The sequence below is a fragment of the Geotrypetes seraphini genome, chromosome 11, assembly GCF_902459505.1.
Source record: "Geotrypetes seraphini chromosome 11, aGeoSer1.1, whole genome shotgun sequence".
Lineage (NCBI taxonomy): Eukaryota > Metazoa > Chordata > Amphibia > Gymnophiona > Dermophiidae > Geotrypetes > Geotrypetes seraphini.
The window spans coordinates 56,239,867-56,266,003 of NC_047094.1; the positions used below are offsets into that span (position 1 = coordinate 56,239,867).

At 44.1% G+C, this 26,137-nt stretch overlaps 1 protein-coding gene across 1 annotated transcript in view; it reads right to left on the reverse strand.

The window, feature by feature from the left end:
• Nucleotides 1–26,137, reverse strand: part of XPO6 (exportin 6) — a 231,999-nt gene that overhangs the window by 83,439 nt on the left and 122,423 nt on the right. The window contains 3 exon segments of the mRNA XM_033963538.1: nucleotides 8,818–8,977; nucleotides 15,393–15,462; nucleotides 21,497–21,589. Of these exon segments, the coding sequence (XP_033819429.1) occupies nucleotides 8,818–8,977; nucleotides 15,393–15,462; nucleotides 21,497–21,589 (323 nt within the window).

The window sequence follows — 26,137 nt, forward strand, 5'->3', positions numbered from 1 at the left end:
CGCGATCAGTGACCGCATGCATTCTGTCACTTAACTGCAGAGACAAGACCATTCACTGCTCCACAGGGTCGTGAATAGCCTTGTTCCCATACCCGCTGCGGCTACTTTTTTTTCTATCCATTTTGGTGGACTAGCCGCGGGTAACAGTTACTGTGTCATTCTCTATTGCTGGCATCAAGGAACATTTCAAAAATTTAATAGATGCTTCCTGTTCATCCACTAGACAAGTTTAGGTTCTCTTCTACAAACATGTCTGAGAGACAATCCAATTACCTTCCCAGATTATGTAAAAACATAGGCAATTGAATCTCTGGGAAGGTTGTACCAAAACTAGATAGAAATGTAAGGCTCTATTTGTGATTTAAAAACAGTTGTACTAAATATTGTCCCTTTCTATACTTTAATAAAAAGATTTAAATATAAAATCAAAAGTGTTTGAGGCTTGCCAAATGAGGACAGAGTCCACGGGGATGGAGATGGAGACTATGGAGAAGGGGCAGGGACAAAAGTTTGTCCCCATGATGTTCTCTAAGTAGAGGCTAACCAAAACTGCCTAACCACTTTTGGATGAAACTGAAAATGCAACTGAAACTTGTCACCTGGTTTTGACTAAATCTAAACTTGAAAACTAAGGTGTGGTTTTGTGAATGAGAACAATGAGGCCCACTGGCGACTGTCAGAGCTTGCAATCGGCAGCTCTCTGCTAAACCCACAAGAGATTATTACTATGAACAGCAGGCACAGGCTGACAACTGGGAAAGCCATTTAAAAAAATACTTCAAGAAATCTGGCATGTTTAGGTTCCCAAGTTATAGAAACATGATGGCAGATTAAGGCCAAATGGTTCATTCAGTCTGCCCATCCTCAGCATCCAATATCTTTTTCTCCCACTAAGAGATCCCATGTGCCTGTCTCATATGCTTTCTTGGATTCAGACACAGTCTGTCTCCACCACCTCTACTGAGAAAATAGTCCATGCATCTACCACCCTTTCTGTAAAAAAGTATTTCCATAGATTACTCCTGAGCCTATCACCTCTTAACTACATCCTTTCATTCTGGAACTTACTTTCACATGAGACTCGCCTTATGCGCATTTATGCCATGTGGGTATCTAAATATCTCTATCATACCTCTCTTCTCCCGCCTTTCCTCCAAAGTACAAGGGGCTGCTGAAAAGTTCACAGCCCAATCAAGATGAGAATGATGTGGAGACGTAAAACTTACAAGTTATTCCCCACTTTTAACACTTTTTGTTTCATTTCATATAATTGAAATGAAAAGTGTCAAGAAAAGTGTGGAATAACTTGTAACTTTCATGGCTCCACGTCACTCTCTTATTGGTTGGACTGAAAACTTTTCAGCGGCCCCTAATATACATATCAAGATCTTCAAGTCTGTCCCCCATACGCCTTATGACGAAGACCACCAACTATTTTAGTAGCCATCCTCTGGACAGCTCATTCCTGTTTATATCTTTTTTAAGGTGCGGTCTCCAGAAGTGGACACAATATTCTAAATAAGGTCTTACCAAAGTCTTATACAGGGGCATCAATACTTCCTTTTTCCTAATGGCCATATTTCTCCCTATGCATCCTAGCATCCTACTAGTTTTCGCCATTGCCTTTTCAACCTGTTTGGTCACCTTAAAATCATCGCATACTATTAACATCCAAGTTCCGCTCCTTTTTTGTACACAAAAGTTCTTCATCTCCTAAACCAGGGATCTCAAAGTCCCTCCTTGAGGGCTGCAATCCAGTCGGGTTTTCAGGATTTCCCCAATGAATATGCATTGAAAGCAGTGCATGCACATAGATCTCATGCATATTCATTGAGGAAATCCTGAAAACCCGACTGGATTGCGGCCCTCAAGGAGGGACTTTGATCCCCCTGCCCTAAACTGTACCATTCCCTTGAGCTTTTTGCAGCCAAATGCATGACCTTGCATTTCTTAGCATTAAACCATAGCGGCCAAATTTCAGACCATTTTTCAAGCTTCACTAGGTCCTTCCTCGTGTTATTCACACCATTAAGGGTGTCTGCTCTATTGCAGATTTTGGTATCTCTCGCAAAGAGGCAAATCGTCCAGCCAGCCATTCAGCAATATTGCTTACAAAAATGTTTAAAAGAACAGGCCCAAGAACAGAACCTTGAGGCACACCACTACCACTATCCTCTATCACCTTCTAATCAACCAGCTCCTGACCCAGTCCGTCACTCAGTTTATTTATTAGATGCCTGTGTGGATCACTGTCAAAGACTTTGCTAAAATCTAAATACACCACATCTAGCACTCTCCCTCTATCCAATTGTCTCGTCACCCAGTCAAAGAAATTGAACAGATTTGTCTGACAAGATCTGCCTCTAGTGAATCCCCTGGATTCCAGAAACATCGCTATTCTCTGTTTTAAAAGCATTTCCATTTATTTACTTACCATAGTGAGACTTACAGGCTTGTAGTTTCCTATTTCTTCAGAGCCTGGATATTCTTTAGAATTGTCCAAATAATATCCAATCCAAAATATATAATTTAAATAATAAAAGACCATATTTTACCTCTAAGCATAATAACCTCTGCACACATGGATTTCAGCTAATGAAAACAAATTAAAAGCCACAGAGAATGCTTTTACAATGGCTGACTTTACACCACACTTGGAGTGACAGCTGATGTCATTATCTCCAAAGAGAGGCTAATTCCTAAGGAGCTTATCACAGATTTAAATTCCTGCTAAACCTTATAAATCAAAAGTATTTATTTGGAGCATTCTATTTACCAAATAAACTACTAAGCAAGATTTTATTTGCAAATTGCATTACACACACACAAAGAATGCATGGGTACTGCATATGTTCAAATTTAAACAGGTTTTTTGGGTCAAAAAATGGCCCAAAAATGAGGGTCTCTTTATATTGGAGTCTTCTTCTGATGAAGGTGCTTTTTTTCTCCCTCCCTACCCAATGACCAATGCTGAATGGGAAGGGCAAAGAATAGAGGAATGGGGGCACGTGGATGGAGGGAAGTGAAAGAGGCACATACACAGACGAAGTGGGAAAGAAGAGAAGGGGAAGATGAGGCAAGAGATGGTGCACATGGAAGGGAAGGGAATGAGATGGTGGTACATGGATGGAGGGAAGTAGGAGAGAAGAGAAAAGAGATGGTGCACATGGATGGAGGGAAGTGAGACGAGATGGCACACATGGATGGAGGAGAGGAAAAGAGTTGGAAGGATAGATAGATTTGAGATGGAAGGCAGAAAAATGGAAGAAAACTGAACATGAAAATCAATGCCAAAGGTGGATGTAGTGCAGTGAAGGAGAGGAAAGGAACAGCAAATGCATAAGGATGCCTTGGAAACAGAGTTAAGAGCACAGATGGAACAAGATGATCAGAAAAAAAAAATTGCCAGATAAAGGTAGGGAAAATGTTTTTATTTTCAATATAATGACTGAAATATGTCAATTTTGAAAATTTGCATCTGTTGTTTTTATATTTTGGACTGTTCAGGAAGAAATGCATTTCTTTCTGTTTCTCTTATGATGTACTGTGTGCAGAGTATGGCATATTAGGGTTTCATTTGTGTACAATAGTACTTTTACTTTGTGGTTTTGTATTTGAAGAGGGTTTTTTTTTCCCCTTCTGTTTTCTTCATGTGTGGCTGAGGCTAGGTGGTGGGATAGAAGTCCAGAAACTTTGGTTAGTATTGTGGCCCCAAATAGGAAGATATTTGTCGGCTCTCCTTCAACTTTTTTGTACTTGTAACAGCCCCATCTGAAAAATTAGTGATTATTTATGGCATGATCCCTGACAAACGACACTCACATATGCAAATTTCTAATCTCAGTTTATATTAGAGAGTCAACTTTTTTCCTCCTTTTTTGGGGAAAAGGGTTACCTTGGTTTATATTCAGATCAGTTTATATTTGTGTATATACAGTACAGATCCCCCATCACCAGACTACCTGAGCAGATGGGTGCACCATTCATATATCTGGCATAGATCCCCTAAGCCCCACCAGCCAAAAACATTCAGAGCCCACACCAAGTCATCTCTGCAGGACAGTAAGCAGAACACTTTGAGATGCTAATACCAACACCATGAGCATGATAGGAACACTGAGCATACTCATAGTGCTGCCACTGACTGCTGTGTTTTTCACTGCATGCAAAGCTGACTCAGGGCAGGGTTGGAGTTCTCTGCCAGCTAAGATATTTTTAAATTTTAATTTTGCTGGTGGGTAAAGGGCAAGGGAGGGAGAGGGAGAAGATAAGGCAGAGCAAATGGGATGGCTAATTGTCCATCCACATTAACTGCTAGCACCTCCAAAAATTTATGTCTGGCTACATCACTCACTATCTGTTACATAACAAAGAATTGAAAATAGTGCTAAAATAAATAATTTCTCCAAAAATTATTCTTACCTACTTAGTTGTAAGTGGGATATAAATGTTATTTTAGTTTAAAATTCTTTATTCATTTTAAATCTTAAACAAGTGTACAATAAAATATCCATTAAACTTTCAATATAACACTTGAAATTCTTAATCATATCATCTAGAACAGTGTTCTTCAACCTTTTTACACCTGTGGACCGGCAGAAATAAAAGAATTATTTTGTGGACCGGCAAACTACTAAGACCGAAATAAAAAAACACATTTTCGCCCCGTCTCCGCAAGCTCGGTCCCCACAAACCATCTGATCCCATCTGCACAAGCCTCAGTTATGATTTTATATTGAACGTATTTTATTAAAGTATAAAAAGAAACAATATTTTGTACAATTGTCATTTTATAAATATAAATATTCAGAGCAAGGACCAACAAAACCCCTGTCTCCCCTCCCCTTCACATATATCCCCCTCTACTGTCAAGAAAACTGAACAAGCCAAATTATTACAGAATGCTACACAGAAATATCATGCTAACAGAATACTGCAGTCACACATGATAGGAATAGTGTTAGGCTTTGCAGTCCCCAGTTATATCTCTAGCAGAATATATATTTCAAATCTGATATATTGTAATGACAAAATAGAAATAAAATGATTTTTTTCTACCTTTTGTGGTCTCTGCTTTCATATTATTTCCACTCTTCCTTCCAGCGTCTGCCCGTTCCATCCACTGTCTGGCCTCTCCCCCTTCCATATGTGTCTGACTTCTTTCTATGCCCCTCTCCATCCAGCCTGTGCCTCCTCTCTCCTTTTTACATCATTCATTCCAGCTTCACTGCTTTCTTCATTTTTATCTCTCCTACACCATATCTAGCATCTTTATCCCTCTCTCATTTCTCTGCTGACCCCCTTTCCAGCATCAATCTCTCTCTACTTTCTCATTCCTCTGTCTCTCCCCTTTCCCTCATTTGATCTCTCCATTCCACCCTGACCCCCTTCCCCTCCTGTAATCTCCCTGCCAGCTGTTTCTTTCCTTTTTCCCTTCTCCCTATCCAACATTAACTCTCTTCCTATCCCTTTCCCTCCTCCCCTCCCAGTAGCATCTCTCCTTCTACCTCCCTCCAGGTCCAGTAGCAGCTCTCCCTTTATCCAGCAGCTTCCCAGCCTCCAACAGTGGCTTCCTCTCCTTCCAGCAGCTCTCAGTACTTGCCTGCAGCAGTGATTTACTTAGGCAGCCTTGGGTCCGTTGCCGCCTCTGAGGAAAGGGGAAGTTGCCAAAGTGAATCACTGCCCTGGTAAGTACAGAGCTGCTAGGAGAGGAGACAGCCACTGTTGAAGGCTCCCCATGATCTTACTCCTGCTGTGCCCTGCACATTCGCGACCTCCCCCCCAAGCCGGCAAAAACAGTTTTGCACCACAGGCCCTGCCGCCCAAGATGAGCCGGAGGCCCCTACCCGCCGCATCCTGCACGTGGGCAGACTCTCAGCACAAACGCTGCTGATGGCCCCAATCGACACGCTGAACTCCCCGCGCACGCTGACCATCTCCTCTCTGCCTGCACATTCCCCGCGGCCCTCTTCGGCGACTCAGCAGGGGCAGCGATCAAGACAGGCTGCCGACGTCGGGATCTTTCCTCTCTGAGTCCCGCCTATTTTGTTTCAACTTCCTGTTTCCGCATAGGCGAGACTCACAGAGGGAATGGCCAACGTCGGCAGCCTGTCTTGATCGCCCGAGGCTGGGAGGAACAGACGATTTCCGCGAACACCACCGGGGCAGGAAATTTAACGGCGTCCATCTCGCCGGTCCTGTGCGGACTGGCAGGAATTTTCTGCGGACCGGCGGTTGAAGAACTGTGATCTAGAACAAAAATATATATCCCCACTTCCCCCCTTCTTAAAGTAACTAAATTTCTTGAGTCATTTTAAAACAGACAGTAAGGCCCTGATTCTGTATAGGACGCCCGGGAGAGGTGTCCTATTCAGAATCGGCCTACACTAAACCCCGATTCTGTAACCGGCGTCCATATTACAGACACTGGTTAGAGAATCGGGTTAGATTAGACACGGCCCGCTACACTTATCGCGGCAAGGGATCTCTCTGCCGCTATAAGTATAGCGGGCCGCGGCCCACTGTCCGAATGCAGGCAGGAGGGTGCCCAAACCCTCCTGCTCTAGAAGCCTGGGCCAATCAGGCCTTAGACTTAGTGGGGATGGGCGGACCCGCTATGCCTAAGGCCTGATTGGTCCAGGCTTCTAGAGCCTGGGCCAATCAGGCCTTAGGCTTCGGCGGGATGGGCCGGGCCCGTCTCATTTCGACGAGGCGGGCCTGCCGGCTGGACAGGCAAGACCCGTCTTGCCTTAAGAAAAGGTTAGTTTGGTGGGGTGGAGGTTTGAGGGCTGTTAGCGCCGGGGGGAGGGTGCATCTTCAGGCAGGAGGGATTGGGCACCCTCCTGCCAGCGATCGATATTGTCGGGGGGGGGGGGGAATCTTCTGGCAGGAGGGTTTGGCCACCCTCCTGCCAGCGATCGGTAATGTCGGGGGGGGGGGGGGGGTTGGTAGTGTTGAGGGGGGTGGTCAGTAGTGTCAGGGGGGGCATCTTCTGGCAGGAGGGTTTGGGCACCCTCCTGCCTGCATTCGGACAGTGGGCCGCGGCCCGCTATACTTATAGCGGCAGAGAGATCCCTTGCCGCAATAAGTATAGCGGCCGCGTCTACTTACAATGTAGACCAGCATTTTGCTGGCCTACATTTTAAGCGTTTCTTCCTCTACTAGGGAGACGCGTAGGGCCGCCTAGGTTCGCCTAAGGCCCTTAGGCGAGCTTAGGCGTCTTGCGGGTCTCCCTAGGCTCCTGGAGGCGCCTTCAATATAGGCGGCCTGCCTGGGGAGCATTTTTTTAAAAAACGTGCCTCCCGATTGGCTGATTAGACAGCTGTAGGACGCCTACAGCTGCCTAAAATCAGGACGCACTTTGGAGAATCAGGCCCCAAGTGTACATAAATATATCCATTATAATTTCAATACAGCACTTAAAATTCTTAATCAAATCCTCATAAACAAAAATAGAAATCCCCTCCCTCCCACCCTTCTTAAAGTAAGTAAAACAAACTTTCAAATAAAAATTATATCGCCCCCCACCCCCCAATGTGTAAATATAATCTCCCTTAAAAAAATGATGTCTACTTATTACAATACTTTTCCATTGGTCCCCAGATCTTTATAAACTTATTGTAAGTCCCTTTCTGCGTAGCAATAGCTCTTTCCATCTTATAAATATGGCATACTGAATTCCACCAAAATGTATAGTTAAGATTAGAGTAGTTTTTCCAATTGTTGGTAATATGCTGAATGGCGACACCTGTCATTATTAACAAAAGTTTATTATTACATGACGAAATTTGACTTTTTTTCCTCATAGATATACCAAACAAAACGGTGTCATAGGATAACGCAACATGGTTCTCTAGAAGACAGTTAACTTGAGTCCAAATTGAATTCCAAAATGGGATATAAATGTTATTAAAAAAAATATTTGACAACCAGGTTACCCTTTAATTTTGCAACCCATGTACAAAAAGCTTAACAGATTATCCATATCCAAAAGCATGTTGTTGCTTTTAATGTGCCTGCATAAAAGCTTAGCACAAAAAATAAAGTCACCACATACATCAATATGCTGAGTAAGCTTATTTCTTACTTAGAACTCTGCTCAGAGACATGAAGGCTGATTACTCGGCCTCACCTACCAATCATTGCAGTGTTCAAAAAGAAAGCTTTTTATCTCCAATCTTTTAATGCGCTAGCTTGACCGCTATGCTAGAAATGATTTCTAGCATAGCGGTCAAGCTAGCGCATTAAAAGATTGGAGATAAAAAGCTTTCTTTTTGAACACTGCAATGATTGGTAGGTGAGGCCGAGTAATCAGCCTTCATGTCTCTGAGCAGAGTTCTAAGTAAGAAATAAGCTTACTCAGCATATTGATGTATGTGGTGACTTTATTTTTTGTGCTACCGATTTCTTTAGTCACTCAAGTAACCTTCATTGTGCAAGAGTTACCCCTGCACACCTTTGTTTTGACTTAGTCTGCATAAAAGCTTAAGCATTCCATTTTCTTACAATTTGTAAAAAAATGTACTTTTAAATTAAATCAATGAAATTATACAAATTATCTACTTAAAAGGGTGCATACTATGTATTCTCTTGCAAGCACTTTTTGACTGCTTATAGTACAATGTTATTTTAAAATATTTCAGAAGATATAACAGTGTTCACTCTTTCTCAAAAAATTAGTAACTCTTACATCATGAGCCTCTCTATTCCTGGACCATGTTTACTACAACCCTAGAGAAGACATTTATGTATTCCATTTTCATTGTTCTTCTCATTTCCCTAAAGAATGAGAGCTGAAAACTAAAGGCACCAGCATACCTTCCCACAACAGTAAATGCATCATTAAATCTGGTCGCAAAGACATCGCCAATGAAATACTCTGCAAGTCGTCCAACAGCTTGAAGGAGGGAGCTGAGGTCTCGTAAGGAGCAGTGCAATCGTCTACAATCATTCTCTGCTGTAATATTCAGCCTGTGACCTGAAATAAAGGGAAAGATTACAGCTCTAAGCCCATGCTGAAATCAGGTACAATACACCAAAACTCTTAACTAAGTGATCTACTAGTATGCAGTTCCAAAGACCACCATTCAGTATAATCTTTCTATTGGTTAATTATGTTTTTGTGTCAAATTGGACAAATGTTTCAAGCAAGACATTTTTTTTCTTAACCTCAAGGTAATAAATTATCTAGAGAAGTACTTATTAATTGGAAGCTCTTAGGGGGCAGGAAGAGATAGTAGATGTTGCGGATGGGTAGACTGGATGGGCTACTTGACCTTTATTGGCCATCATGTTTCTAGAATAGCCAATATATTGAATTATTACACATTAACAGTAACAAATTTGGCAGATTTTGCCATCTTTGGGAGATTATTCCAGACTAATGGGGACACAGCATCCCAAAACCAGAATTACAGCAAAGGACTCCAGTCTAATGAATCATTTTTGCAGTTGGAAGCAGCATTTGTAAATATCTGTAAGACTTTAAAGCCTGTAAATTAAGTGTGAGCATGCATTTGGGATCTGGTATGTACAGGGACCCACAGCTGTCATTTTCAGACATGAACAAGTGGACAATTTACATTAAAGAAAAGAGCAATTCATATTAGCCACAGGTGAAAAAGGAAAAATTTGTTAACATCTTTAAATGGATTGCTTTATAATGTTCCTTATAAACCTAAAAGAGTCAATAATCTTGCATTCTGTATGCATGGTCTGACGGCCTATGTGGCGTGCTGGGACTCGTTCTAAGTTGGGTCGGTTCCTTGGGATGCAAGGGGAGGGGGGGGGGAACTGGGGCGGGGGGAGGGAGGGAGGTTTGTTTTCCTGTTGTTCTGTTTCAAACATGAAAAATGTGACCTTTCACGAGAAGGCTATGTTTGAATGCCTAATCTCTGGCCTAGCTGTATTGTATACCTGATTATTGTATCTATGCTGTTATTCTTTTTTGGCTTGGTTGCTGATTGTTCCTCTTGTGACTGGTTCATTCAATAAAAATATTTTCAAAAAAAAAAACAAAAAAAAAACAAATAATTTAAGAACAGTACATAAAATATGAAACTGAAAATGCTAACAGACTGCTGTTAGCTTAAGAATATAAGAATAGCCATACTGCCATTGGTAAGACACTTTCTGATTTTTATAGACAATTGTATAGTCGGGAGGGTGGGGGAGAGGGGGAGGCTGTGGACTGTTTTTTGAATGGGTTGCCTTTACTTGAATTAGCCCAATTGGATAGAAAGACCGTGCATGAACCTATCTCACTGCCTGAAATTTTAGGGGCCATTAGGATGGGTAAGAATGGTAAATCCCCAGGGCTAGATGGTTATACTATTAAATTTTACAAATACTTCAGGGATGTATTGGGACCGTTGCTGGTTCGGGTAGCTAATGGGGTTCAGGAGGGCAAATTGCTGCCAAGTACTATGGGAGAGGCAGGCATTACACTTATTTTGAACCCGGGAAGGAATCCCTTAAATTGTGGGTCATTTCACCCCATCTCACTTTTGAATGTGGATGCAAAGATTATTGCTACAGTGTTGGCATTGCGCTTGGGTAAGGTTATTCTGAGTATTATTCATCAGGATCAGTCGGGTTTTATTCAGCGCCAAGTTAGGGATAACATCAAGCGGACGCTTCATTTGCAGTGGGGGGGGCTAGTAAGTTTAAGTTTAAGTTTAAGTTTATTAGGATTTTATATACCGCCTATCAAGGTTTTCTAAGCGGTTTTACAATCAGGTACTCAAGCATTTTCCCTATCTGTCCCGGCGGGCTCACAATCTCTCTAACGTACCTGGGGCTCTGGAGGATTAAGTGACTTGCCCAGGGTCACAAGGAGCAGCGTGGGGTTTGAACCCACAACCCCAGGGTGCTGAGGCTGTAGCTTCAACCACCGCGCCACACACTTAAGGTCTGCTATTAGATAAAGTCTTTGGCTTGAGATCCTGCCAGCTAGCCATAAGATCATCCAGATATTTCCCAAAGAATAAATGTCCCTTAAATGGTAATTTATTCAGGGTTGCCTTGGAGTAGGAATCTCTTGCCAAGTGTCTGATCCATAGCATCCTGTGGGCAGAAATGGAATAAGCAGACATTTTGCTCACAACTCTGAAAAGGTCATACAAAGCATCTACTACATAATACACATCAGGCATTAAAAATTGGAGATCCTTCCCAGCAATAGTCTCTGGATCATGGTGCAACTTGGGAATGGCAAGCCCAGGCGACAAAAGATGCTGGTGTGGCTGATTTTCAAACTTGAGGCCATTGTCTCAAAGAGCTTTTTATGAACAAAATCCAGCCTACAGTCCTAGGCATCCTTTAATACACACCGCTTTTACTGGGAAAGGAGGTACGCTTTTGTAACCGGTGCCACCAGTGAATCCACTTTTGGAGGAATAAAAAAAGCTGTTTATTTATTTATTTTAAAAAATTCTAGCCTGCCTATCAACTAGGCGGATTATAAGTTTAAATTCCATATCCATCAAACAGAACTTTGCCATGGCTTTGGCCACCCAAAATGACCCCTCCAGAACCTCCAATGGGCCTTGAGCATTTTGGTAATATCTTGATGAGAAGGAAAACAGAAGGCCTGTGCCTTTGTGCTGCTCATGAGTGAGCACCGTGGAGTCTCTATCTTTAATTTCTGGAGGGATTCTGTGATCACCGCCAAAAGAACTGAAGGCTAATATAGCCTGCTCACAGTTGGGTCCTTCCCAATATCAGGGGCCTCTACCAGATTTGGATCTGGCCCCCCTACAGATGAAGCAGCTTCTCCTGCTACATCAGGACTCTGACTGGGAGAGTAAAGACATTGAAATAGAGCCCATTTCGTCCCAGTTGTCCTCAGGCTAAAACTTCCCCATCTTGCACACGGCACTGTTGCTGGCGAATTGCAATCTTGGGGGGTAAACCTCCAGCACCAACAGGGCCCTTGTTAATCATGTAAGCTTCAAACATCATATTGATGACTTTAGCGGTAAACCCTGAACCAGGACATCCAGACGGCCCCTGCAGATGCTCACAAGCTCCTTTCTGGAGTTTTGTGGCCGCATCACAGCTGTGCTTCACCGGAGATGCACTTGCGCTGCTCCCCGGTTCAAATCTAGACTTTTTCCCCGGCCCTCAGACCAACTGGGCACTAATACCCCCTGAGGGACCAGAGGAGGCTAAGCCAGTGGCTCCCATCCCTCCCTTACATGCCACATGGAACGTGGAACATGGACAATCCTCAGACAGCCATTCACTGCAAACGTGGCATGAATCCAAGGTATCCTGGCATGACCAGCTCATCACAACTGTTTTTAAGTAAAATTGAGGTGTTTTGAGGCAGATAGAGGCTTTTATTTTTAAATCATGAAATCCAAGTAGGCCACGGTGGCAGCAATTTTAGCACCAAGAACGGCCCATGAGAGCTATACTGATAACTAAAAATGAGTGATTTTAGAGGTGGGGCAACCTAATTCTAACCCAGAACCCTCAAAAAATCAATTGTAAAGACCCCACCAATTCTGTTTGCCAGGCTGTCAGCCTGTTATTCACTGTCCCATGCTGTGTGCTGGGAGCTGCACGTGTGTAAGCTGCAAACAGCTTACAGGGAGAAACTGTTTCAACAAGCCTGGAATCCAGACTGCTTATGTCTTCTGACTGCCTCTCGGGTCCAAAGAACTGGCTGGAGACCTCCATCCCCACCAGATCCTACACATGCAAAACGGAGGAAGGAAAGCAATCAGCCCCGATCCTGGAAAAACCGCTACAGAGTCACGCAAGCCTGTGCTCAAACCCACTGCATGTGATCTTGGGGGTGAGTCTTGCTCCCAAAGATATGGTCCCTGGGCTCCTGAACTGTCAGTGCAGGATGTCCAAGTGGGTGCACTGCAAAGCAGTTTGCCCCTTGGAAGCAGACTCTCAACCTCAGAGTCTGCGCTCTCCAACAGTCAGAGCTGCCCCAAGAGTGGGATCTTCTGCAGTGCTGAAAAGCCTCGCAAATGGTTAGCAAAAAAAACCCCCCACAAAAGGACTGAATTTAAATGAAATGAAACACAAAACAGAAAAGACAGGCTTCTACCATCTCGCTTGTAGAAAGACAACTGAGAATTTGGAGGACAGCCCAGAAGGATGGGAGACAGAACAAAAGAAATGAAGCTCCCTACAAGAATTCTCGCAAGAAGGGAGTTGACTACCCACAGGTTCAGGAATGGTGTGTCTTTCACCCTGGAAGGTACACTTCTCCCTCCGTATCCAACAGGGTTAGGTGCAGAGCTGGACCGTGAAGTGTGAAAAACCATGAATAACTTATCGGCCAGCTCTGACACACCCCTGCCTTCCTCTCGCCTTGCCCCCCCCCCTCAAGCATCCTCGGACCTTACCTGGTGGTCTGGTGGGCTTTTGGGGCAGGAGCGATCTTCCTATGCTCCTGCCCTGTGCAGATCACTCATAGGAAATGGCTGCCGTGAGCTCCCATAGTCTCTCGAGACTACGACGGGAACTCCCTGCAGCCATTTCCTATGAGTGATCTGCATGATGCAGGAGTGTAGGCGAAGTGTATAGTTATAATATTACTACATTAGGGCCCTCTCCTCTTTTTCCCTATATATCTGCTCTTTTGGTATTTTCAATATCATCTCTATGCTGATGACTCTCAGATCTATCTCTCCACACTAGATATCTCTACAAGAATTCAGGCCCAAATTTCAGCCTGCTTGTCTGACATTGTCGCTTGGATGTCTCGCCACCATCTCAAACTGAATATGGCTAAAACTGAACTCTTTATCTTTCCGCCTAAACCTACCTCCCCCCTCTTGCCATTCTCTATTTCTGTGAATAACACTATCCTCCTCCCTGTCTCGTCAGCTTGCAACCTTGGGGTGATCTTTGACTCCTCTCTCTCCTTCTCTGCTCAAATCCAACAAACCGCCAAATCCTGTCGCTTCCTCCTCTATATTACCAAAATCCGTCCTCTTCTCTCTGAACACACTACCAAAATCCTTGTCCATGCTCTTATCACCTCATGCTTAGACTACTGTAACGTACTTCTCTGGGGCCTCCCATGCAACCATCTCTCACCTCTTCAATCCGTTCAAAATTCTGCTGCATGACTCATATTCTAGGAGAGCTGCTATTCTCACATTACCCCTCTCCTCAAGTTACTTCATTGACTCCCCGTCCATTTCCGAATACAGTTTAAACTCCTCTTGCTGATTTACAAGTGCATTCACTCTGAAGTCCCCTGATATCTCTCCTTACTTATCTCCCCCCGTGATCTCTGCTCATCGGGAAAGCCCCTCTTATCTGTACCCTTCTCGTCCACTGCCAACTCTAGACTCCGTCCCTTCTTTCTTGTGGCGCCGTATACCTGGAACAGGCTGCCTGAATCAATACGTCATGATCCATCCCTGGCACTGTTCAAATCCAAGCTAAAGGCCCACTTTTTTGAAATTGCTTTCAACTCTGAACTCCCACTCACTGCTGTCAGAAACCTATACCCACTATAATCTCCCCAACCCTGAAATGTCCTGCCTAAATTAGATTGTAAGCTCTTCTGAGCAGGGACTGTCTATTATATGTTAAAATGTACAGCGCTGCGTATGCCTTTCAGCGCTATAGAAATAATAAATAGTACTAGTAGTAGTAGTAGTAGTTGAAACAGAATACAGGTAAACTATGAAATACTTTCAGTTTAACAGTTAATAGCATTTTCTTTGCCCATATCTTAGTGCAAGTAAGAGCTAGACCATACAAGAGCACTTCTTTGTAGCAGATATCAGGAATAACATGATTAAAACTTTGAAGAAGGGCACTTTTATGGAATCCAGTATTTTGCACATATGATTTAATGAATATGGTTACACCTTATTTTCAGGCTCAGTAGCACAATGCCAAAAAAGAAAAAAAAAAACCAAAAACAAAGCCCAAACAAGCCAACCAACCTATGTGCCATAACCCTAACTCAGAAACTAAATTTTAGACTGAACACTAACAAAATATAGATGACATAACCCTGGCTAGTTGTGACTAGAGGTTTGTGTACAGAACAAGTTCCAACCAAGCCGGAAATGTAAGAAAGAGGAGAAATCTACCAAACCATAAAATGTTGCTACTATTTGGGTTTCTGCCAAGTACTTGTGACTTGGATTGGCCACTGGAAACAAGAAACTTGGCTAAACCATTGATCTTACCCCATATGGCTATTCTTATGTTCTTATGGACTTAAGATGAAACCCCCCATACACACCAAAAACAAAAACTAGAAAAGCCTAATGGTTACATCAGTGGGCTGAAAACCAGTGAAGTCAGGGTTCAAATCCTGCTGATGCTCCTTCTGATATCCATTGCTTCAGTACGAACTTTGATTGTAAGACCTCTGGTAACACACCTACTGTAATGTCTCTTACCTGTTCCTGAAGTGATCACAAACTGCTGAAGTCCAAGGTAGACATCCAAATTCTCCTGCAGTACTGAGAACTGCAATAAGAGATGCAAAGAAAATAGCACTGAGAAAACTCAATTCAACATACTGCTTCAATACCTAAAGTAAGAGGAAATTAGATCTTTCCTTATTTCTCATTCTGAGAAGCAATAAGGACTAACTAGGTTCTGCAGCATTATACTACAGGTTTTAACCTCTCCCCACTGCTTACCCAACTGCTCCCAGCAGCCACAGCCTAAAGCCTCTCTTCAGTATCTACCTAGGTAGTCTATCCAAATCTCTCCTTTCCCTCTCCCCCAAGCAGTGGCCTCACAAACCTTTCCCCAATCTGGAGTAGTCTCTGTTCCTCCCCCTTCTTCCACAAAAAAAAGGAACCAGACTTTCAAAATTTAAATTGATCCCATCAACATGGCTGCTGGAAAATCTCCTACTCAGCAATAATGCTCCTTATAGGTTGCTTCTGCTCCATCTGCGCTGCCTTTCCAGGGTGAACAATTGCTCCACCAACACGCTCTCTCTCTCCTCCCACTTGTTCTCTCTCTATTCCTGTTCCTGACACACACACATGCATGTGCACACATACCCACCATGGCTTTCATTGCCTCCTCCAGCTCTCTCTCAAAACCACCTCCTCCAGCACACACAGCATTCTCTCAGTCACCACTAGAGAATAACATGGGGATAGGTACCCGCAGATAGCCATGGGGATGGAAACAAATTAAATCCCATGGGGACAGGAAAAAATTTGTTCCCGTGTCATTCTTAAAATTGAGATTAGTATAAATATATAAAAACTTAACATCTTAAGATAATTGGCAACTAAATCCAATGATTAAACCCCCCCCCCAAAAAAAAAACAAAAAACAACAACCTGCAGAAGCGCTTTTGGATTTAACTGAACATACTGTTAAATGATATCATTTGTGTCTTGTCTGCCTTTGATGTGGCAACAAGAGTCTTGTCTGCTGATCAGACTCCTACCATCTGCAACATCCTTCCATCACATGCCTAGCTGCTCAAGCATTTTATTGTTATTGCAAAAGATTCATCCGTTGTTGCTGGCATCAAGGAACATTTCCAACATTTAATAAGACACTTATTTTCTAGGTTCTCTTCTACACCCGTGTCTGAAAGATAATCCAAACCAGATCAAAATGGAAGACTATTTGTGATTTATAAACAGTTGTATAGAATATTGTCCCTTTTTATAGTCTAACTCAGGGGTGCCCACACTTTTTGGGCTTGCGAGCTACTTTTAAAATGACCAAGTCAAAATGATCTACCAACAATAAAATAAAAAAAAAAAACAACAACAAAGAGGTCAAGACAGATGACTCTCTGCACTGTCACTTCAGTAACAACCATACAAAAATAGACAAATACCCCCTCCCTTTTTACTAAATCACGATAGCAGTTTTTAGTGCAGGGAGCTGTGCTGAATGCCCAGCGCTGCTCTCAACGCTCATAGGCTCCCTGTGCTAAAAAAAGTAAAAGGGGACCATAGTGTAAAATATAGACAGCAGATATAAATTCAGACACATTTTAATCACTAAATTGAAAATAAAATCATTTTTCCTACCTTTGTTGTCTGGTGATTTCATGAGTCTCTGGTTGCACTTTCTTCTGACTGTGCATCCAATATTTCTTCCCTTCTTTCAGCCTGTATGCTTCCTCTCCTCCAGACCTCATTCCCCCCCCCAACTTTTTCTTCCTCTCTCCCTGCCCTTTCTTTCTCCCTGCCTCCCTTTCTTTTTTTCTCTCTTCATGCTCCCTTTCTTTCTTTCTGTTTCCCTTATTTCCTTCTGTTTCCTTGCCTGCCCTCTTCTTTCTTTCTCCCTGCCCTCCCCCAAGCCACTGCCATCGGGGAACAGGCCCCAAAGCCGCCGCAGCCCCAAGCTCTCCCTGCTACGGGCCAACCAACATTCCTCTCCCTGACGTGAATTCTGCCGTCAGAGAGGAAGTTCCGGCCCAGCCAGGCAGCGATTGGCTGGCCAGAACCTCCTCTCCGACAGCAGAATTGATGTCGGGGAGAGGAAGGCTGACCGGCCTGGTAGATCGCCAAGGCAAAGTGAGTCTATCACGGAGCCCAGGATGGGCTCCGCAATCGACTCACTTTGCCTTGGCGATCTACCGGTCGATCGCAATCGACCTATTGGGCACCCCTGGTCTAACTAGTCTTTAAGCCTGTTACATTAATGGGTGCTAGAATAGATTTGTGTTTCTTTCTTTCTCTCTCTCTCTCCTTGGCCGCTTTCTGTCCAATTGTCTTTTTTCTGTCTCTCTCTTTCCTCGGCTGTCCATCACCACCACTTCCCTGTCCAGAAGTAGCCCATCTCCCTTTCTTTTACCTCCTCCGTGTCCAGCAGCACCCCTTCCCTGCTCCCCCTGTCCAGCAGCAGATCTTCTCCCTTCGTTTTACAACTCCCCTGTCCAGCAGCACCCCTTCATTGCTCCCCCTGTCCAGCAGCAGCCCTTCTCCCTTCCTTTTACCTCCCCCCTGTCTAGCAGCATCTCTTCCCTGCTCCCCCTGTTCAGCAGTAGGCCTTCTCCCTTCCTGTTACCCCCCCTGTCCAGCAGCACCTCTTCTCTGCTCCCCCTGTCCAGCAGCAGCCCTTCTGGCCCACTGGCACGAACCTCATGTCCATCTCTCCCTCTCTTACTTCCTTTGTCCATATCTCTCCCTCTCCCCCATCTTGCCTCCTCCACATCCATTTCTCCTTTCCCCCCACTTCCCTCATGTCCTTCTCTCCCTCTCTTACTTCCTCTGTCCATATCTCTCCCTTCCCAAGTCCCATTTGCTCCTTCCTTCTACACCTAGCTATCTGCCAGTGTGCTTGCTGGTTGACACTCTGTAATGTACCCCTGCCAGAATCTACTCCTCCTCCCTCCTGCTCATTTGCCCGCCGTGTTTAACTTCATAGAAAAGCGCCGTACCGCGCTGTTGCTGGCCTTGGCGTTTTCTGTCCACTGCGGCCAGCCTTAGCGGAAACAGGAAGTTGTCAGAGAGGGCAGGCCACAGTGGAGAGAAGATGGCGAGGCCAGCGGCAGCACAGCGCAGCAATTTTCTAAGAAGTTAAACACGGTGGGCGGGTGAGCAGGCAAGAGGGAGGAGGGGGAGAAGCAGATGTCGGCAGGGGCAGCAAGCTTCCACCTCTGAAGAAGTGGGGGGTTTTCACCCCCACTGGATCACGTACAGGAGGGGCAATTTTGGGGGAGGCCATGGCCCCTGTGCCCCCCATTCCGATGCCTATGAAATCAGCGGCGGCAGCAGTTTCTCTGGTTGTGAGAGTAAGGGCGGGGGGGGGGGGGGAGTCGTCGGTATGTTCCCTGCCTCCGTGTTCAAAAATGGAAATCGGCACGGAGGGATAAAATATTTAAATATAAAATAAAAAGTATTTGAGGTTTGTGCAAATGAGGACACAGTTCATGGGGACGGGGTGGGGAAAGAGATGGAGCCTGCGGGAATGGGGCAGGGACAGTACCAATGGGAATGGGGTCAGAGCTTGTGGGGATGGGACAGGGACAAACTTTGTCCTTGTGTCATTTGCTAATTTGGATCCGACAATGCTGTTAAGCAAGACTGCTGCAAAAGAAAGACGATCACTCAATTCATATCTAGAAAGGATCCTATGAATTCCAATTTTTTAGTTGGCTATTTTTTAACAAACCCAAGCAACTTCAGAACCCAAAATAGTTGAACAGATCTTTCCATTCCTTCTTGATTTGAATTTTTGTTAAACAGACAATCATCCAAATAAGGAAACACATTCGTCCACATTTTTGTGGATACACTGATGACTGCTAAACATCTGTGAATGTCTGAGATGCTGATGTGAGGATAAATGGTAGAACACAGTGCTGATAATGTTTTCCTATTATTAGTCTCAGAAACTTCCTGTGGCCTGGATGTGTGCATATATAAATGTAACCTCCTATAGATCCAGAGAACACAGTCGGTGCCCTCTTTGAAACAGTACTACAAGAAAGCCCATGGAAACTATTCTGAGCTTTTGTTTGGAAGAGGTATTTGTTCAGGGCTCTTAACTCTAGGATTAGGTGGAATCCACCTATTTTTTGGGATCATAAAATAGTTGTTCTTGGTGAGCAATTTGAAGGCTACTAGCGAGCAGAGCTCTTTGGCCTCGTTTCTAGGAAGTATCTGAACTCCACACTATGCACCACAAGTACACACCCATGAAGAGTTGGTAGAATGCTTGATGGCAGGGTTGTCCAACATTGGTCCTTCAGAGTCACAATCCAGTCAGGTTTTCAGGATTTCCCTAATGAATCTGCATGAGATCTATTCAGGGCTGTGGAGTCGGAGTCGAGGAGTCGGAGGAAATTTCGGGTATCTGGAGTCGGAGTTGGAGTCAGAAGTACAAAAAACTGAGGAGTCGGAGTCGGAACATTTATCTACCGACTCCATTTTTGAACTTGGCATACCAATCATGAGCGATTCTTTCAGCTATAGCACCCACTATATACACAGCACAAATGTTGCGAGCAGCTTCTGCGGCCTTAGAACCTTGATTAAAAGCAAAAAGAAGGTGGTGTCGAAAATGCTCATTTCTCTCAACTTGACATTCCATTTTAACGATCTGAAAATTAACCAGTGCTGTGGAGTCGGAGTCGAGGAGTCAGAGGAAATTTCGGGTACCTGGAGTCGGAGTCTGAAGTACAAAAAACTGAGGAGTCGGAGTCGGAACATTTATCTACCGACTCCATAGCCCTGGATCTATTTGCATGCACTGCTTCCATTGTATGCAAGCAGATCTCATGCATATTCATTGGAGAAATCCTGAAAACCCAACCTGGTGAGGGCTGAGGTTGGACACACCTGCTATATGGGATAAAAGCATAGCATTGTGAAATCTCCAAAGATTCTAATGCCTGTGCCTCCCCTTCCAGGAAACACCAAGTACTGAATCTTAGAACTAGAGGCTGACCAATTTTGGTTTTAGTGCCAAAGCTTGAAATCTGGATCTGGCCAAGCTTTGGTTACAATCAAAAACGCCAGTGCATAAACAAACACATATACGTGAAGATTAAAATATAATTTTTTGCCATTCTCAATTGGCCCACTTAAAGTGCCTCCCTCAACCCACCCTTATCTCAATGCTGCTCAACAATGAACAGAGTTTAACACTTCTGGATAACAGCATTTAAGAAGGCAATGGCAAAGCACAAGGACTGTTAATTGCTAATAGTTAAAAGTAGAAATTATGGTCTAGCGACATCACTTAACCTATACTCATTTGAATCAAAAGAAGATGTTGGGGCTGCCAGAATGTATGACAAGAACAACGTGCAATGTTATAAGTCCTAGCAGTCCCTAAATAAACAGACCCACACACTCAAGAATATGGATATCCATATGGCTGATGTGTCTTATGGGCTGCAACAGTAGCATGGGCTAGCAGCTAGGTCTGTCTGGCAAGTTTTCAGCTTTAAATTAACTAGAAGTTCTGTTAGAAATGCAGGCACTCATGTAGCTGAATCCATCTGGAAGACTATACAGCGGACTTAGGAAGCTAGATGCTTGAGCAACGGCCACACTAGAATTGAAGGCTCTCTAGATGATTTCATCTTGTGATTAGGCATGGGAAAGATGTGTGCTGGAAGGAACCAAGTGAAGATCCTGTACATCATTCTATCATACATGGTGAAATTAAAGAATTAGTAAAGACTGCCTTGGATAAGGGGAAACTAGGGGTTAGCAACTGGCATGTATCCTTATGAGTGTGGACAGGATAATGGTAGAGACTGAACAGCCTTTCTGCCATCATCTACTTTGTTAATGTTCTGCAACTAAAGAAACAAGACTTCTGATGATGATACATTTCATGCAAGGATATCATTGCAGCTCCATATATGGAAATGCAGTCCTGCAGTGTTATAAGAAGCAAATTTCCACCACCCTTACTGTAGCAAGTTTAATATAAAAAAGTATAATTTTTTAAAGATGCTATTGTAAATGAACACTAATCTCAGCATTCTTGACAAAAAAATACATGGTGGTCTCCCAGAAAACTCTCTAGGTTAAAAAATAAGGTACGAGTAGATAATTACCAGTGTGGAGAAGGCATGAGTGGGAAGCAATTCCATTACTTTTGCCACCACCTCCAAGCTCTGGCGAAGATACCGCTGCCATTCTGTTTGTTGCTATAAAGGAAAAGAAGCATATTATAAGTGCAATGTAATGCAGGGAACACCTGCATCATATGCGCCAAGTTGATGGATCAATGACAGTGATCCTCAGAAACGTCTCAGATAAAGCTCAAAACAAGTTTCAAGTTTAATTAAAATTTTATACCACCTAATCAGCCTTCTAGGCGGTGTACAAAGTCATAGAAGAAAACAATAGTTAAAATACAAATTTAAAATGACAGGGGACAACAGACTTTTAGAGACATAAAACCATAACAAGTGGAAATAAGAGGATAATAGGCAAGAACTACAATTTTAAAGATAAAGGAAAACAGTTTAAGGGAAAAACAATAGGAGGGTAAATGAAAATAAAATAATTCTAAGTCACCCTTAAAAGGGCAGTTAAGTTTCAAAGGCATCGTTAAAAAGAAAGATTTTTAGCTTTGTCTTGAACTGATTAAGTGCTGATTCATTGTGTAAGTAGGTTGGAATGCTATTCCAAAGAGAAGGTGCAGTCACAGAAAAGATAGATCTCACTGTATTTATATATCTTAGTGACGGAACAGAGAGAAGATTGAGTTGACGATCGAAGAGCCTTAGAAGGATTGTGTGGGATAAGAAGATTATTGATGAATTCTGGTTGGTTATTTTGTTGGATTTTAAAAGTTAACAAAAGTATTTTATAGGTGATTCTATGTTCTACTGGTAACCAGTGAGCTTTATGTAAAAAGGGGGTTATGTGGTCATGTTTTTTTGCATTGAATATGATTTTTACTGCAAGAGATCACGAGAGAGTGAATTAAAATATTCAAAGAAGCTGGTTCTAACAATTTGGATAAGGCTCTAATCATGCGCAGCCGGTAAAAGCAGCGCTGGACTACAACAAGTCCTATTCCCACTGGAAAGCTACTTATTGCATATACTCAAACATAAACTGAGATTTTTAAGCCAAAAAAGGTCCAAAATTGGGGGGGGGGGGGGGGGGGAGAGTTGTTTATATATTCGGGTCCACCTTAAATCCTGGTGGTTCAGTGGTGTGGTGAACCAAGCCAAGCTGGAACAGAAGAGATCCCTCCCTCTTGTGAGGTGTTGGGTCATGTCCTGACTGTCAGCCGGCTGTAGAATCACCATGCGTCCCCCTCAATCCCTCCCTGCTGTAGAATTACCACACATACCCTCCCTCCTTCCCTCTCAATCTCTGAGAAGCAGCATAGAAACATAGAAATAGATGGCAGATAAGGGCCACGGCCCACCAAGTCTGCCCACCCCAATAACCCTCCCCTACCTTTCTCTGTGAAAAGATCCCATCTTGACTTAAAATCAGGCACGCTGCTGGCCTCGACCACCTGCAGTGGAAGATCATTCCAGTGATCAACCACCCTCTCGTTGAAGAAGTATTTCCTGGTGTCACCGTGTAGTTTCCCGCCCCTGATTTTCCACAGATGCTCTCTTGTTGCCGTGGGGCCTTTGAAAAAGAAGATGTCCTCTTCCACCTCGATACAGCCCATGAGATATTTGAACGTCTCGATCATGTCTCCCCTCTCTCTGCGTTCCTCGAGTGAGTATAGCTGCAATTTTTTCAGCCTTTCCTCATACGGGAGATCCTTGAGGCCCGAGACCATCCGGGTGGCCATTCGCTGGACCGACTCAAGTCTCAGCACATCTTTGTGGTAATGCAGCCTCCAAAATTGTACACAGTACTCCAGATGGGGGTCTCACCATGAATCTATACAATGGCATAATGACTTCGGGCTTCCGGCTGACGAAACCCCTACGTGTCTATGATTTGTCTAGCCTTAGATGAAGCTTTCTCCACTTGCTTGGCAGTCTTCATGTCCTCAATGATGATCACCCCTAAGTCATGTTTTGCTACAGTCCTTTGTAGGATTTTATCATTAAAGGTGTAAGTCTTGCATGGATTTTGGCTGCCAAGGTGCATGACTTTACATTTTTCGGTATTGAAACTGAGTTGCCAGGTCCTGGACCAGTGCTCCAGTAGGAGTATGTCGTGAACCATACTGTCGGGCATTGAGTTTCCGTCCGACCCTGTGCTTTGGTCTGACGTGTTCCTGCCTACTACATTGCATAGTTTGGCATCATCGGCGAATAGCGCTATTTTACCTTGAAGTCCCTCAGCCAAGGCCTCTAACACTCCTGCTTATGCAGTCTCGCTGAAAAAAATGGCTGCTGAGAATTCCTGCAGCAATTCATGGTACTGGAAAGAAAATATTTAAAGAACCATCATAATAAACCAAGACAGAGCTGAATAGACCATATCGAAACTGGTTCCAGCTTTAACCATGGATTTAAGTAGTTTTGTAAAGTTCATAGAAATGCTTTTATAAATCCAGACTTTTATTAGTTTTATAAATAAAGACTTGGACCTTTGATTAAAGCTGATACCAGGAGAGGAGACAGGAGAGAAACAGCAGGAGAAAAAAGGCAGGAGAGAAACAGCAGGAGAAAGAAGGCAGGAGAGAGCAAAGGGCAAGCGGCAAGAGTTAGCTCCGTCCACCCCCTGATGTCATCCACTGGAGCTCCCCCCTTAAAAGGGGAGGGGCCAACGGCGATCAGGTAGAAGCTTGTGAACAAGCCGGGAGAGGAGAGAGACAGCAGAGGAGAGAGCAAGGGGCAAGCGGCAATTTATCTCCGCCCACCCCTGACATCATCCATTGGAGCTCCCCCTCAAAAGGGGAGGGGCCAACGGCGCTCATCCGTTCGGCGTGCGTTGAAGGTGAGCATTAAAGGCGCTCGCCTTAGTGAGAGCGCCTTTGTAAAGAGCCTTGAGAAGGGACAAGTCACTGCAAAGGAGAGCAAAGGGAAACCGCAGCAGACACAGAGGACACACAAACAAGCAAAGAGAGCAGAGGGCAATTGCAGCAGACACAGAAGACACACAAACAAGCAAGGAGAGCAGAGGGCAAACGCAGCAGACACAGAGAACAACCACAGCAGATGCAGAGGACAGCCACAGCAGACACAGAGGACAGCCACAGCAAACCGGCAAGCAGGCAGCAATGGAAGCAGAAAGTTGAGCTACCCATCTGCCATATGTACCATCTGCCATATGTACGACTAGAGAGCCTGAAGAAACAAGTCAGACTCCTGGAGGGCAGAATACTATAACTGGAAGCACTTTGAGCAGTGGAGGAGGAGGACAGGGATGCAGAGGAAGCCATCAAGGAAGAAGTCCGAGAGTTAGAGAAGTTCATCGAGGAGGCATACAGGGAGGCTGTGGAAAATCACCAGCAACAGTGGAACTGCCGAGATACACCTACAGAGAGTGAGTACCATTCTGGAGGATGACCACAAGGAAGAAATGGGAGACACAGCAGCGAGATCTGGAAACAGCGGCGATAACCCACAAGATGAGTCCGGTGTAAGCTAATGCCAGGATGAGGGAAGATGGAAGTGCACAGAGGACATGAACCTATGGCTGGAGAGATGGACATACACCAGGGACACAGACCTGCGGCTAGAGAAGCAAGAGAAGATGGAAAGGACAGCAATCGTTGTAGGGAACTCCTTCATCAGACAAGTCGAAAGCCACCTAGCAAGAGGAAGACAAGATCGCTGATGACCTGTCTACTGGGAGCCAAGATAGAAGACATAGTGAGCCGCATTGACAGCGTGGAAGAGGAAGATAAGGCGGTGGTGATCCATGTGGGGACAAACAACGTGAGCAACAGGTACTACAACAGGGAAGTACTGAAGGACCATTTCCGGATGCTAGGAAGGAAGCTGAAGACCAGAACGCAGAGGGTAGCGTTCTCAGAGATCCTGCCAGTACACAGGGCCAATGAGAAGAGCTGCAAGCAGTCAAAGCGTGGATGTGGCGCTGGTGTGAGGAAGAAGGATTCCACTTCATGCGCAACTGGACAACGTTCTGGGGGAAGAGCAAGCTATTCAGGAAGGATGGAACGAGGGTACTTGCAAGCAACATCAAGAGAGAAATTGAGAAGTTTTTAAACTAAGAAGAAGGGGAAAGCCAACAGAGTTGATGGTTCGGGAACTGGTATACCCAGAGGATACCGTGCAGAAAGATAGTGAGGAAGACTCATCAAATCATAAGCAAGACAGAAATCCTGACAGATCGAAAGGGACACAAGAGGGAAGGAAATGCAAGAGAGTAACAGGTCGCAAACTCAAGTGTATGTACATGAATGCAAGGAGCCTAAAGAATAAGATGGGTGAATTAGAAGCTACGGAACAAAAAGATAACCTTGACATCATCGGCATCACAGAAACATGGTGGAACAAGGAAAACGTCTGGGACACTGTGCTACCGGGATACAAGCTATACTTCAGAGACAGAGTGGTGCAAAAAGGTGGGGGCATTGCCCTATATGTCAAAGAGGGAATTGAGTCTACCAGAGAGAACACAAAGAATAAGTTAGTCTCAATGAGTCAAAATTCTGGGAACAAATGGAATGGAAATGAAGATCAGCATCTACTACCGACCACCAGGGCAGTCCGAAGAAATTGATGGAGAAATAACGGACGACATTAAACGCAACTGCAAGGGAGGCAACATAGTTATCATGGGTGACTTCAATTATCTGG